General features: G+C 36.2%; 2 protein-coding genes across 4 annotated transcripts in view; both read left to right on the plus strand.

Moving 5' to 3' along the window:
• Positions 1-4,095: 4,095 nt before the first annotated feature.
• LOC145986359 (ecdysone receptor-like) overlaps positions 4,096-15,267 on the plus strand; it is a 1,118,076-nt gene continuing 1,106,904 nt past the window's right edge. For 2 of the 3 annotated variants that reach the window (XM_083120243.1, XM_083120242.1), the window contains exon 1: positions 4,097-4,266. The gene's annotated coding sequence lies outside the window, so the exon portion shown is untranslated. Of the gene's footprint in view, positions 4,267-15,267 lie in introns of all 3 variants that reach the window. The other variant, XM_083120240.1, reaches the window with a different exon arrangement.
• LOC145986629 (protein GVQW3-like) lies at positions 5,639-6,058 on the plus strand. The gene has a single exon (XM_083120871.1). It carries the CDS (start codon positions 5,639-5,641, stop codon positions 6,056-6,058), a length of 420 nt encoding a protein of 139 aa, XP_082976997.1.

The following is a 15,267-nucleotide window of genomic DNA, read 5'->3' on the forward strand; positions in this document are numbered from 1 at the left end:
CGAATCTGCAATCGCTTTCACTCTAGCTTAATTAGGGGCAGATATAGGTCCCTTTGAAAATATTTTGGGTTTTACGAAATTTTCAATTTTTTTCTTTATTTTTTTCCGAAAATTTAAAAATGGCCATATTTCAGTTCCTAATTGAGCTAGGAGGATGGTTGATAGCTGATTGGACTCGGAATGAAGTCCTCTTTCCGATTTTACAATACAAAACGGAGGTTTCCATTTAAAATTTCACAGTTTCCCTCCCCCGCCCCATCCCCAGGGATCGGGGGTGGGGAATCAATTGTCATATTATTGAATAGCTTTTTTTCACTTATTCAACACGTATTTTTTTCGTTTTCCGATTCGATGTGTATTTCTCACGATATCGGACCGTTCCGGGACTTTTGGACCACCCGGTATGTTGATTCATGTCAGTCCGGATAATTTCAGTTCCATGACAACGACACAGAGAAACAATTGAAACATTGCCGATGCAGATAAAGGTGGAGAGTTATGTAGCAATCAAGGTTCGGACCCCCCAGACAGACTTAGTAATTATAAAATTAATAACTAAAATAATGAAAATATACTTCTTGCAGTGACGTGCGGTGACGTCGACACTTGGGGTAGCAGTCAGTGGCGTGCTCAAGGGGGTTGGGGGTTGGGGTTGGTGTGGGTCACACCCCTCCTCCCTTTAGGCCCAGTATTCCTACAAAAAAGAAGAATGTCAATAACAGGAAAAGATTGCAAAATTATGAGTGAGTACTAGAAAAAAGTACACGTAACCCCCACCCACATTCGAAAATAATAAAAAAAACTATTTGATTTGACTCTAAGTCAGAGATCCTGGGTTCGAATCTCAGATTGGCCATTTGTGTTCTTTGTGTGTGTCCCTTTATCAATTTGTCGTACCAAAGGTGACGGAAAAGCGAAGTAAAATAAACCAAATTGAGCAATCAATCAATGATTTGATTTCATTTTTGTTACTTAGCGTCGCTTTTTTGTCACATTTGGTTAATTGCGAAGATACGATGAAATTGATGAAGGGACGAGCACAGGGAACGCCCATGCCTGGGTCGGGGTTCGAACCCGGAAATCCTGGTGTCGTAGCGCGCTGTGATAACCACTCCCCCACGCCTGCTTGATTTGGTGACAGGTAACAAAACACAACATACTTTTTTGTAGTTTCTTCAATGATATTCATTTGACTTTTTGAGTTCTGAGATGCATTTTTTATTCCAAATTATTTCATTATTCACTGCAACACATAGGACAAGAATGCGCACTCATCACGGGTTCGAATCCTGGCCTGGATTGTTCATATGAGGTCCCTTCACCAATTTCATCATATCATCACTCAATCCTCATTTTCGCGATAACCAAATGTGGCAGAAAAGCGAAGTAAAATAAACCAAACCAACAACAATATGAACACGCGTTCTCTTGCCCAAATAAATACATCCGTATTTATGACTGTTAGAGACCAAGAATAGTATTTTTAAATAAAACACTACTAAAACGAGAGTCAGAGAGAGCCTGAGCACATATTTGTAATTTAATCATTATATATTCCATATTTGAAAAAGAAAAAAGAAAGAAAGCATAACATTATTGTCTGCACATAACACGTTCCCATTTCATAAATAATAAAACTACATCCCATATTATACATACGCACATATTGTACAACGTGTAAAAGGTGTAAATACAGAGAACATAAGTACTGCAGAAAATTTTACCCTGTGTTCTTTAGAGGATTTACAAAAAAAAATATGAGAAACCAATCCCCTATCTGTTCTATAGGAGATAGACTGGGCGACCTGAAAGCCTGGGCTTTCAACCATTGCAGCGGGGGGCGAGGGGACAAGAGAGGTAGAGGTAGAAATCTTCCTTTTGCTTGGGCCGGCCGTTTCTACCTGAAAACTGGTCTGGCGGAAGAAGAGCGAGCTAGGGTATCCAGCCAGCTTTGCCCGCGGAGAACACCGATGGATGAGAAGCGCGTGGAAAAGAAAGTGTTGCTTATGAGCTGTGGTGGCTTTAACAAGACAATAAATATTGTGATTTGAATATAATTCGAGATGTGAGATTGATTGATCTATCTCTGCTAGACTAGCTACTCCTCAGTGCACGTCACTGACTTCTTGTTTGATCGAGTGTTATTTATTTCCGCAAAACTTATTGGAAGGCAAGGAGTAGGATTGGAATCATACGACTTTGAATGACAGTACCAAAGAATATTCATGCAAGAATTATTACTACAATTATAATAATATGCATAAAATATTACCAGGAACCTTACTTTTCGTCAATTGGATCTAACATCCTTCATTGATATTCAATATACCACTCTTTATCTAACATGAATTTCCCTGCCAAGACAATTTTTTTTTACAAACTTTGCCGACCTTAACTATAAGCTAGATAGTGAATGCATGCTGTTATGTCACTATTTTACTTATTCATGTAATAAACATATAATATTAATTAATTTGAATATTTTAATTAATATAATTATTTTTATTCAAACATTATTATTATTATTATTATGAGACACTTGGTCAGGACCCCTCCTCCCCCGAAATATGGATACTTCTAGATACGTGCCTGGTAACAATTGTTAAGTTACGTGTAAGTGATAACGATGAAACTTAAAAAACATGAGTAACTAAACTATTCGCTCTTATTGCCGCAAGCAATAACCAAGTTATGGTTACGGGGACTGAAGAATTTGCTTACCAGAAAACGCTCAAATGTCAGTCTCTCTTCCACGTACTCTGTCCCAGAAATCTCTGAAGCTAGAAAACCAAAACAAGTCCTCTGCGCAAGTTAGAACTCGAGAGGGCTCGACCAATGAACGCGTGAAAGGCGAGGTGAGTATGCATGGAGTGGAACACGTAGCTGCAGCTACCACCCGTTTGCAGCAGCGCGCACTGCTTTCCTCTGCCCACCCTCTTTCTTCCTATCTCTACACTTATGCGTGGCCTTTCTCCGTACATTCCCGACACAGGGTCAAGGACACAGGGTTAGTACGCCCTTGCTGACTAAGGGTGTGGTCACAAATAGTGGTGATACGGTAAAAAGTTACGCGGACTTCTTTTTTTAAAAAACAAAAAAAATCCTGCAATAAATGAGTTTTCTTCAGTTAATATAGCTATATTTTTACCAAATTTATGTATTTATCCTACTTTTACGTCGATTTTCTGTCACTTTGTCTAATCACAACAACGATTTTATTTGACGAGTTTGATTTTGTTATTTAGTGTCGCTTTTCTTTCATTTCTTGTTAAACGCGACGATGTGATGAAATTTATTAAGGGATCGCAACGATGAAAAATAATGGTTAATTAAGTATTTCTCTTCTCTTGCGTCAATTATCTTGCCACTTTTGGCTAATCGCGACAATGAAGCTGAATGATGATCAAGTCGGGCTGCAGGAGGATACTAGCCCCACTCCCCCTCCCTCTACCACCAACAACCAGCATAACTTAAGAATTACCCGACCTGTCGTCTCATTCACTTTTATTACAATAAAAAAGGGAATTTGAATAAATACCATACCCTGTCTTGAATATGGGGTCTTAGCAATACATTGGAATGGAAGCTAGCGATTAACCTAATGAGCTACAAAAACAAGGTTAAATAAGCAAAAGACAGATAGATCGAATGAATTGAGTAGTTCGAAGTTCAAGGCAAACGGAACCTTGAAACCTCTGCAGAGAAGAATGAAGTCGAGAGCATGCTTATCAGTCCTCTTCCCTTAAAATTAATTTGTTAATTTGATGAAACGACATATTTCGTCCAATGCAAGTTCCCGGGGAGTCGCGCGCCATTCCATTGATGTGTATTAATTTCGTTCCGTATTCGTTCAACGCGTGCTGCCTTGCACTGAACAGCTGATAGCAACTACGAAGGTCAAAATAAATTGTTGCTAATTCAATATCTAAAATAATAATAAGAAACCCAATATCAGGTACAAATACTATTTGTTAACATTATATTTTTATATTATTTTCTTGTAAAATTATGGAAAAGAAATTTCCACCTTACTGAACCTGGCATTTATTGGATGAATTATAAATTTGATTAGAAGTTTACAGGTAGCATGATGTTTCCGGCAACAAGATAGGTAGAAAGTATGGTGTTTGTGAAGTGTAAATATTAATTTTGTGTACTTATTTGTATGTGTCAGAGTGTTTGCGTGTGAGTTTATGTTGTATTTTATAGAGATATGCTATCTGAAAACTTGTAGACTTTCATACGATGAATGTTATTGTCATTTGGGTAAGTGAAATATTTCCGTATTACTAATATACTTATATGTTTTTATTTTAAAACCATCATTTGTAAATTGTTTATACACATTTATGATGACTCTTTAGCCTAATAGTGATCAATCAAGAAAATAGGCTATTCTTCGTCAAATGAATATGACTGTCACGAGTAACGGGCCAATTTATAACGGTATACGCATTTCTTATCAAATATGTTATGAACAGTAATGTGAAATTTGAATTTGAATTTTATTTTTCTTCCGTTGACCCTTGTTTAAAAGGGCATGGAAAACGTCAAGATACATAATGAAATAATAATTAGTTAAGTACATCATAACAAAAAAGAAGAAACATTGCGTAGTACATTACATCACTACACCAAAGTAAAAATGAAAAAAATACACTTCATTACACTACAATAAAAATAAAAAAACACATTATCATTGTTGCATGATTGAAATAAGAATACAATTAAAATACACCTTTTTTAGTACATTGGCCTTGTATTGTCTTGTTCCATGAATTCTCCGATACTGTAGAGAGCTCTATCTGTCAAATATTTTTTTATTGTTTGTATTTGATTATCTTTTGGAGATATCAGTTTTATGTCATGAGGCAGCTGGTTGTAGAATATTTTTCCGGCATTCATTGGTGATTGTTTTGAGATATTGAGTCTGTGTTGGTTCTGGTAATAATTATCTTTCCCCCTTGTATTGTGGTTGTGTAATTGGTTATTTTTAGTCATGCTTCCAGTATTTAGAACAAACGTTATAGCCTTATAGATGTATAGGGAGTATATTGTCATTATTTGTTTTTCCCTGAATAACTCTTTGCAAGATTCCCTACAGCCTAGTTTGTACATTATTCTAAGTGCTCTCTTTTGAAGTCTCAGTATTCTGACAGTATTATTATAAAATGATCCACCCCAAGCTATTATGCCATATTCAACATAGGGGTAAATTAGTCCATAATATATGCATTTGTTAATTTCTGTTAAATTATATTCAGCCATTTGTTTTAGCAGGTATAGATTAGATGATAATTTACTGCAGATGTTGTTAATTTGTTCTTCCCACGTTAATTTTTGATCTAGTGTTATTCCCAAAAACTTTACTGAAGATACAGTTTCTATGAGCACATTGTCTATGCATAGTGTTTGTGACTCAAAATCCATGTTTCGAATTGTATTGAATATCATAAATTTTGTTTTATTGTTATTTATTACGAGGGGGTGCTGAAAAGTTCGTAGCCCAACCCAGAAGGAGTGCACGTGGAATGATGAAACTTTACAGTTTTAAAGAACATATCTTGGTATGTACACATGCAAATTTTCATATTAATAACGGAATTGGTATTGTGGTTTTCAGGCCCCGAAAGTGATCATGTGTGCCCAGCCAGCGATTTTCACAAACATCGAGATCAGAGCCGTCATCAAATTTTTGTTCCACCAAGGAAAGTTGCCGAAGTATATTCATGAGGAAAGAAGTGGAACACTACGGGACTCTCCTCCATCATATGCAGTTGTGAATAAGTGGGTGGCACATTTTAAACGTGGCAATTTTTCAACAGATGATGCTCCACGTGCAGGAAGATCAAAAACGGTGACTGTCCCCAAAATCGTGGATGAAATTCATGACCTTATTCTTGAAAATCGCAGAATCTCAGCAAAACGTGTGGCAGAGATTATGGGCATTTCTCGGGAATGCGTTGGTACCATAATTCATAATGATTGGACATGCGCAAGCTCTCGGCAAAATGGGTTCCCAAAAATCTGTCAGCAGATCAAAAGCGTGAAAGAGTGAGGACATCAAGGAAAGTCATTCCCCATTTTGAACGCAATGCTGACCAATTTCTGTCACGAATATTAACCATGGATGAAACATGGTTGTACCACTACGATCCTGAAACGAAACAACAGTCAATGGAGTGGCGGCACTCAGGTTCCCCTTGCCTCAAGAAGTTCAAGATGCAGAAGTCGGCTGGGAAAGTGTTTGCAACATTCTTCTGGGATAAGGATGGAGTCTTACTCATAGACTACCTGCCCAAGGGTCAGACATTTAATGCAGAGCATTACTCTGCATTACACACAAAATTGAAAGACACATTGAAAGTGCAACGCCGCGAAAAAATGAAAAAATGAATTCTGTTCCTGCAGGACAATGCGCCTGTCCATCGAGCACTGCAAACACAACTGACATTGCATGATCTAGGGTTTCAATGTCTAGATCATCCCCCTTATTCCCCAGATCTAGCTCCGTCAGACTATTTCCTATTCCCCAAACTCAAACAGCACTTGAAAGGACGCCATTTTGAATCTGATAAGGAGGTGATAAGCGCTATGGAACAGTGGTATGTGGAACAACCTTCAGAATTTTTTTTCACTGGTCTGCAAAAATTGGAGCACCATGCAAGGAAGTGTATTGCACTTCGGGGGGAGTATGTAGAATAACTGTAAAATTTCATCATTCCACGCGCACTCCTTCTGGGTTGGGCTACGAACTTTTCAGCACCCCCTCGTATTAATCCATGTGAAGTTAAGTATTGTGCCAGTTGGTTTATGGTGATAAAAGTGTTTATTTCAAGCTTCCTAGGGTCGATACCTCTGGCAAGAACAGTTGTGTCATCGGCATAGGTGACAATTTTTGTGTTTGGGTATTCTGGTACATTGTTTATGTACAAAATAAAGAGCAGGGGCCCAAGGATTGATTCTTGGGGTACCCCCATTAACACTTTCCTACTTTGTGATTTAAAGTTAGTGACTATACCATGCATGTTGTAGCTTATTTGAGTAATTTGCATTCTGTCCTGTAGATAAGATTGTAGAAGTTCATAAGCTATCCCTCTTATTCCTATATTGCTTAGTTTGACCATAAGCAGGTCATGTTTTACCCTATCGAATGCCTTGGAAAGATCTAGATATATAGTGTTTGCAGCTTCGTGTTTCTCTAATGTTTCGGTTACATAATCAATTAACTGTGCTAGAGCTGTGTTTATTGATTTCCCTTTCTGGAATCCATGCTGGTTTCTGTTTATTATGTTATATTTGTTACAAAACTTTATAATATAATTTGATAAAAAAATTTCCAATATCTTTGAAAAAGCAGATGTTAGGGAGATAGGTCTGTAGTTCTCAATGTCTGTTGCAGCTCCTTTTTTGAATATGGGTATCACTGTACTGTGTTTTAGAACTTTGGGGAATGTACCAAATTTTATTGAATTGTTGACTGCATACAGCAGGGGTTCTAAAATAGATTCTGAGCAGGATTTAATAAGTTCAGCTGACCATTCATCAGGCCGTGTGATTTTTTGTTTTTTAAACCTTGTATAACTTTTTTTAACTCATTAGCACTTACTTCTGGGATATATATACTGTTTGACTGATATTTCTCGATTGGGATCTCTAGTGTTTTGTCATTATTTTCATTCTCTCTGTTTGTGTTGGTTAAGTTTATAAAATATTCGTTGAATAAGTTACATATGATATTCGGGTCAATTACTTCAGTGTCACCCTTGATGACTTTTATGTTTGCTTTATCATTGTTTGTGTTTGATACACGGTGATTGTTTACTATTTTCCAAATGGCTTTTTGTTTATTAACAGACTTTTTTATTTGTTTACTGAAAATATTTGATTTTTGATTCTTTATGGCTTTCTTGAATAGTTTTTTTACATTTTTGTACTTTTCCTGGTGCTTAGTGTCTTTTGTAATTCTGAATTTTTCATATTCTATTTTCATATTACTTTTCAAAAGTACAATTTCTTCTGTTAGTGGCACTTTCTTCTTATTAGGGTATATTCTTTTTGTTGTTTTGGGACAAGCTACATTTAAATAATATGTTAAGTGGCTTATTAGCAATTCCCAGATATCATTCGTGTCAGTTAGTTGGTAAAGGTCTATCCAATTTTCCTGATGTAAGAGGTATTTAAGATAATCTATATTTTGCTCACATGTATCCCTACATTCTATTGTGTAACTTTTTGAGTATTCTAACCTTTTCCCTTGTATTGTAATTTTTTGAGACGTGTGGTCAGAGATAAGCGTATGTAGGACTTCAGCTTTAATGTGATTTGATTGTATGTTTGTTATTACATGGTCAATCAGGGTTTCTGTACTTTCTGTTATTCGAGTTGGTTCTTGAATTATTTGAGTTAGGTTGTTTGACTTCAAGGTATCCAAATATTGAGCACAGTTTGTGTCTTGTTTTAGAAGATCTATGTTTATATCTCCAACTATTAATAGTTTGTTATGTTTTTTTGTCAAATGGTTTAGCATGTTGTCCAAAGCATTTACAAAGAGATTTATGTCACTGTTTGGTGATCTGTATACTGCTATAATCTTAAATGTATCTAATCCTATATTAAGCTCTACACCACTAACTTCTAGTATATTTTCCATACAGTATTTGTCAAGGTTTAACACTTTTTTGATATTTTGTACACTATTTTTTATGAAGATCGCAGTGCCACCACTTTTTTGAATTGACCTGTGGTAGACAGCATGTAGATTGTAACCTGTAATTGTGCATAATTTATAATTTTCAGACCTGAGACCATGTTCAGTAACTACAAATATATCTGGTGTGCACTCACTTAGCATTATTTCCAGTTGGTCAATTTTGTTGGAAATGCTCTGTGCATTGTTATGGAGAACTGTAATCGTTCCTTCTTGGTTTCGCAGGCTGTTTTTATTGGTGATTTGGTTATCATAAGTATGCTTATCACTTACCATAAAAAATCGTTTTTCAGTTTACTGGGTGTACACTTCTTCCGTTGAGATGACCGTACATTTGGAGCATTAACTTTTTCACTACACTTTTCACTGCTATCTTCGGTGTCGTGACTGATTGTAGCACAATCCCTGTTTTCAGATTGTACTTCTACCATGGAAGAATGTGTTTCTTCCTCAATTTCACTTTGGTTTATGCCATTCTCCTCACTTTCTTCACTTGATTTCCGCCCTTTCTCTTCCATGAAACCAATATCACTCACAGTTTTCATAGCAATGTCGCTAGCTTCTACACCCACCCTATCATTTTCCTTGCTGCTCTTGTTGTTTGTCTCAGTCAAAGTGTTCTGTGTTTTTCCCTTGTCGGATTCAACTAGTGCTGCTCCACTTATCCACTTCCTTGTGTCAGTACACTTTTTCCAGCAGAGTGGGATGATTTGATTTTCCTGTGATTTTCTGTTAATAATACCATGGATCATTTGACATACATACTGTTTTCCTTTGTGGTTCAAGTGCTGTCCATGTCTTGTATGATATTCTCTGCTCATTGTGTCAAGGTCGGTTATGGTTACATTTTTGAAGTGTTTACAAGTGTTCTTCATCTGTTTATTTATTTTTTGTATTTCGATGTTTACACACGACTGAGGGATGAGATCATATCTGTGGGGTATAGTAGTTACAATTACATTTGTATGAGTCAGTGAACCTAATGAGTCACGTACTGCCATTATTGCATCGCTGCCCTGATTTGTCGCAATATCATTGGAGCCAGTGACTATAATAACATAGTCATTTGAGCTGAACCTTGAACAGTCCTTCCTTGCTGCTTCTAGTACATGTTTTGACTTTGCCCCGGGTTTCACTGAACCATATATATTCATTGCTGGTAGAAAATCTTTCATGTTGGTGGCCAGGTGGCGCCCATGGCTGTCGGCGAAGATCACTGCTTTGGGTCTCTTTTCTTTGATTTTCAGTTTTGTAGTACTTTGAACTTTCCCGTCTCGAAGTATATTGATTGGGTCTGTTGTAGATGTAGAGATACACACTGTCTTCGTGCACAGAGTTATAAATTTTCGCTTTTATTTAATTTAGAACACTCGATATGAGAGAATAAAAAGTAATAACTAAATATGAAATAACGTAAGAAGTGAGAAATTCTGAAATAATAATAATAATATATCTTCATCAAGCGGACGAGATATGCTGTTCTACCTAACCCTCGTCACGGTACAGATTACACGTATATACTAGGAATAGAATATGAAAACAATTATGAAGATAGTAAACAGGCAAATATAAAAGCAGGACAGTAGGCTAATAAGAAATGTAAAACGTGTAATTAAGAAATCACACATCTGCACCTAGCATATTCGATTTAAAGCAGTTTTCTCCCAGTAATTTTGCCCCTTTTCCGGAATGAACACTATAAAATATGACAGCTGTGTAATATGTCAATTATTTTATCATCTGAAGATATGAGAAATTTACACAATTTGCAAAAAGGAAGCTGAAACAAGCGCAGAAAGTATCTGCATGCCTTTGTTTTTTACTTGTAGTAATGCAGTGAAATATCTACACTCTTACTTAATATGATAGAATCTGGTACTCTATTAATTAGGAGACTTGGTAACATCAAATTGTCCACATTAGCATTCATTAATGGAGTTTGAGTTTTTGTTTTAAGTCCATTTTATGCACAGAAGGCTAATCAGGACTGGAACCACAGTTTAATGTGGGATCCGAACCACTATGTACCTCCACTGGGTATCAAATGGAACCCCTTGATTACAAGATGACGATGTTACCACTGCGCCATCGGGGTGGCATTCACTAAAGGAGAACAGAGCCCAGTTCTTCTTGGAATCTTTGTTTCAAAATGGTATTTGCTTTTTACATGATTGTAATGGTTATTTTAATAATATTGCCATGTATGGAATTCAATCCAAGTGAGCACAATGATTGAAGGTGTGCAGATATTTTGGAGTGTTATACAGAAATCAAAGTCTGGCATGTAGTGGCATATGTTTGTAAATATAGCCTTATTAAAATTTAAATATTTGTGCAGTTTAAGTTCATATCAATTGTCAATGTAATTTTTCTTTTGATATCAAAATTTGGTTCACTTGTCATTGCTGCACACAATAACATTTATGTAGGCAACAGATGTAGTAGGCTTGCAATCCCAAAGGGCCAATTATTTAATGATGAGCTGTAGTAAGTAGACCTAGTTGATTGTAGGAGCACAGTTCTTACATTGGTACTCAATTCATATTTACCAGTGCAATATATGACACTTATCTTATGTTAATATAACATCTTGATGAAGTCTCATCACTAAATGTTACTCTAGTTGGAAGTCAAAAATGGCTGCTTTCATATTTTCATACCTGGCTCTTTCTTGGAATAATGTTAATAACAGGTCAGTACACATGAAAACACTCAATGAAGTGACAAAAAATTTGCTTCTATTTTTTTTACTGACAGATATGTGCTCCAATATGATAAACATGTAATATTAAACTTGGCAAGAATTTACAATACCGGACCCTTCTGTAATTTCTATGCTACTTCTTATACTCGCGATGATTTATCTGAGGTTAACATGTTGGAGTGAGGTGTAGAAATTTTTCATTAACGTGTAGAAGTTGTAAAATAAGCTTTTCAATTCTCGCGATCGTACTCTGTATACAAGCTTGGAAACCATGTTTGTTCAACGTAGCGTTCACTTGTTCAGTAATCTGTGTGATGTGAGGAAGTTGGCAACTTTGAAGGTAGGAAATCAAGTTCTTACTTTCGTAAAAAGTAACTTTTAGTTTGGTACATATTAATAATACAGGGCATTCATTCATATTTCGCATAGTCAATAATTTAGGACACTTGATCACGATTGTGTAGTTAAAATTTGTCGCTCAACGAAATTGACATTTTTTTTACGGTGCCCCACAAACCATTCACGTATAGCCTCAAAAACCATTCACGCATAGCCCCACAAAACATTCACGGTAAGGTTAGGTTAGGCAAACATAGTTAAAATTTGGGGTCATAGTAATATCAGGAATGTATATTTCATTTTTTAAGTATTGGAAACACAAAATCTTCCTGTAAATGATGAGCAATCGTGCCGATCGCGGACCACTCAATTTAGCTTATTTTGCAATTTCTAGACGTGACCCCCAAATATTAACTTCAAATTCGTGATTAGGAGGCCTCAATTAGTGTGCATGCGAAATATTACAAAAATCGGGAAGAGGTACGGTATTGTAAATTCGCTCCTTAAATTTACCCAACAAATATTTTGGAAGTTACAAATTGTTGAAAATTTGAATAATTTCAGAAAATGAGTGGATGAACGAATGCACTATATGACACAAAATATGTCATATCTCAGAAACTAGGCTATGTGGAGTATTGAGATGATTGAGGCATTATTGGAGAGGAGAAGGACAGTCCTAACATAAAATAACTGTGTTAACACACTTATCTGAAAATAATAAAAGAATAAATAAAATAATAATAAAAGCAGACTGCTTGTTTTACAGTTAAGTTACTATGTTACAACAATGTTATAAATGATTCTTTTTTGTTAATTTTTTTTAACCATTATTATAACTGTGTCTTTGGTCACACTAGGAATTGGTGTCTGATGAAGGGAGCGTGTGTTTTCCTGAAATGTCACAAAAACTGTTTTTTTGTGCTTGTAACAACCGTAGGCTACAAGAGGTATAATATCACTCTTACCTGCTCGGGAAATAGAAAAAATCTTTAAATGAGGTAGTGTGTTGTGACGAAAAGAACACTCCACTTTGGGTAATTGCTGGATAGGGAATCCCAGGTTTTACCATAATGAAACCTGTTTCAGAGCATAACCAATACATATTGAACATAAAAGTAAAAATCAGAAAAATAATGTTGTTCACAATAAATGTCTAGATTCCCAGACATTACTCCGCTTGATTTTTTTCTGTGAGGTTTTGTAATGTCTCAATTATACCAAACAAAGTTCGCAACCTTCCTGACCTGCAACGTCACATGTGTGCTGCAATCCGGAATGTTATGCCAGTAATGCTGTACCACATATGGTTGGAGCTTGAATATAGGTTGGACATCTGTCACGCAACTAATAGTGCACATATCAAAGTGTATTAGGTATGTAAAAAAACTTTTTAGTTACTCTATAGGTAGAAGAAAAGTGTACGCAAATATCATAAGAAACTTACAAGTGATTAAATTTTCTTTTATTATACTTTTAAACTGGTCATACTGTATATTCATATTCATATATATACTCATATTAATGGTAATTTGTGAGTGTTTTTGGGAAACAATGGTTCATACAATGATATATTTATCATGAACAATATTACCTTTTTGATTTTTTTTATATTATGTTCAACATGTATTGATTATGCTGTGTATTGATTGATTGATTGATTTAGTTTATTTTACTTCGCGTTTTGTGCCTCTTGGCTAATTTGCGAAGATGGGGATGAGTGATGAAATGATGAAATTGATGAATGGACATTTATTTAATTTAGAACACTCTAAACAACCAAGCCTGACCGGGATTCGAACCCGGGACCCTTGGCATCGCAGCGCGATGTGCTAACTACTCGGCCAGAGGGTGGGGCATTTTGTTGTGTAACAATTTTCATTGTAGTAAGACCTGGGATTCCCTATCAAGCAATTACTCGAAGTGAAGTGTTTTTTTCCTTAAAACATATTACTGTCTTTAAAGATTTTTCTACTTTCTGTGCAGGTAAGAGTGGTAACACAGTTATTTTCTGTTAGGACTGCCCTTCTCCTCTCTCACAATACCAAAGCATCACAATACTTGGCAGTTTCTGAGATATGACATATTTTTTAAGATTAGGCACACACAGGAGATGTGACATAGAAATATCAGTGAAAAATGCAGGCTTGACCATGACTTGAACCAGGGTCTCTGGCATACCATGCCATTGCTCTTCCACTGAAATACCAAGGCAACCTGCCTCGCCTGATTTTTCGCTGTCACTGTTTTACCTGTATGGAATCGTCTCTGCTGGTGCTACTGCAATGGGATCTGTTGCCTTTGAAACACTGTAGATGTCGACGTTGCCTGGGTCCTCCCACTGTGGAAATCTTTTATACATATTGTGTATTGTATGGTGTGTTCCAGTCTTGTAATTGTGCGGCAACACCATAATGTGCTAATAAATAAATTTTTTTGACAGAAAAATAAGTTATATACAATTTTTTTTAAAAAATAAGAAGACATTCCAAGAATTCATTGAAAATAGCAAAAAAATGACATTAAAATTAAAAATAGGCAGTAGGGGGCAAAATAGGCAAAATGAAAAAGCTTCTAAAACATTAGCAACAACATAAAACTGTATCAAAGAAAATTTTATCAATAAATGCAGCAGGATAAAGAAAGGCATTTCACCAAATTTCTGGGCTCGAGTAATCAGATATGGTGGTCAAGTGCAAGAAAGGCATAGCCAAATAAACCATCCTGGACTGAGGTGGAGTGTTATCAGGGTCTGGGGAGGGTGGTTCCTGGCATTCTCAGAAAAGCCTATTGAGTGCACTACGACATGGCGAGCAAGTGCTGCCATCAAATAATCACTGCTCCTTCTGCCTGGCTGGGAAGAAAGGGATCCATAAGGGCTAGGTGTACCCTAGCAGAAAACTTTGTTTGCTACAGGAAAATAACATTGCATTCACCTCTTGAAACTTGAGTAGTGCGACACTGTTGCCAGGCAGTGTACTGAACTCTTGAATCGCCAAGTGGCAAATAGTGTTTTCTATGTGTTGTAAAATTACATTTGGGGGGGGGGGTTAACTAAGTTGAAAAGAAGAAGAAAATCATGATGAACTGCTGAAATTGCTACCAGTTTAAAGTAACAACTTGAAAAAGTGAAGATGATTCAAAAAATAAAATCACTGAACTCTCGGAAGCAGGTTTACAAACAATTGCACCTTAAGAAAATCAGACTACAAGGATGACTACAAAGGGACATGAAATTAAATTATAAAACATGGCACAAAATGCAGCTCTCATCCATGAGGAGGTGTACCACGAATAGCTTCCACAAAGAAATGCTTCACACCCAACCCAACAGCACCTTACCAAAATCCATTTGTGATAGTGGACAACCTTGTGATTGTAGAAGAGATATGAAATCTACAAAGGTACTCAAGATCAATATAAATCTTGATCCACAAAACAATATGTGTAGTGCTAGATGTAAGAACACACGAAGTAAAAATGAACAAAAAGTTAATGTAACTCAAACTGCAAG

Source organism: Lepisma saccharinum, chromosome 4 (genome assembly GCF_977018435.1).
Source record: "Lepisma saccharinum chromosome 4, izLepSacc3.1, whole genome shotgun sequence".
In the NCBI taxonomy this organism is placed as follows: Eukaryota; Metazoa; Arthropoda; class Insecta; order Zygentoma; family Lepismatidae; genus Lepisma; species Lepisma saccharinum.

Coding starts and splice junctions, on each gene's coding strand:
- LOC145986629 (XM_083120871.1), top strand. CDS start 5,639: ATGTGTGCCCAGCCAGCGATTTTCACAAACATCGAGATCAGAGCCGTC.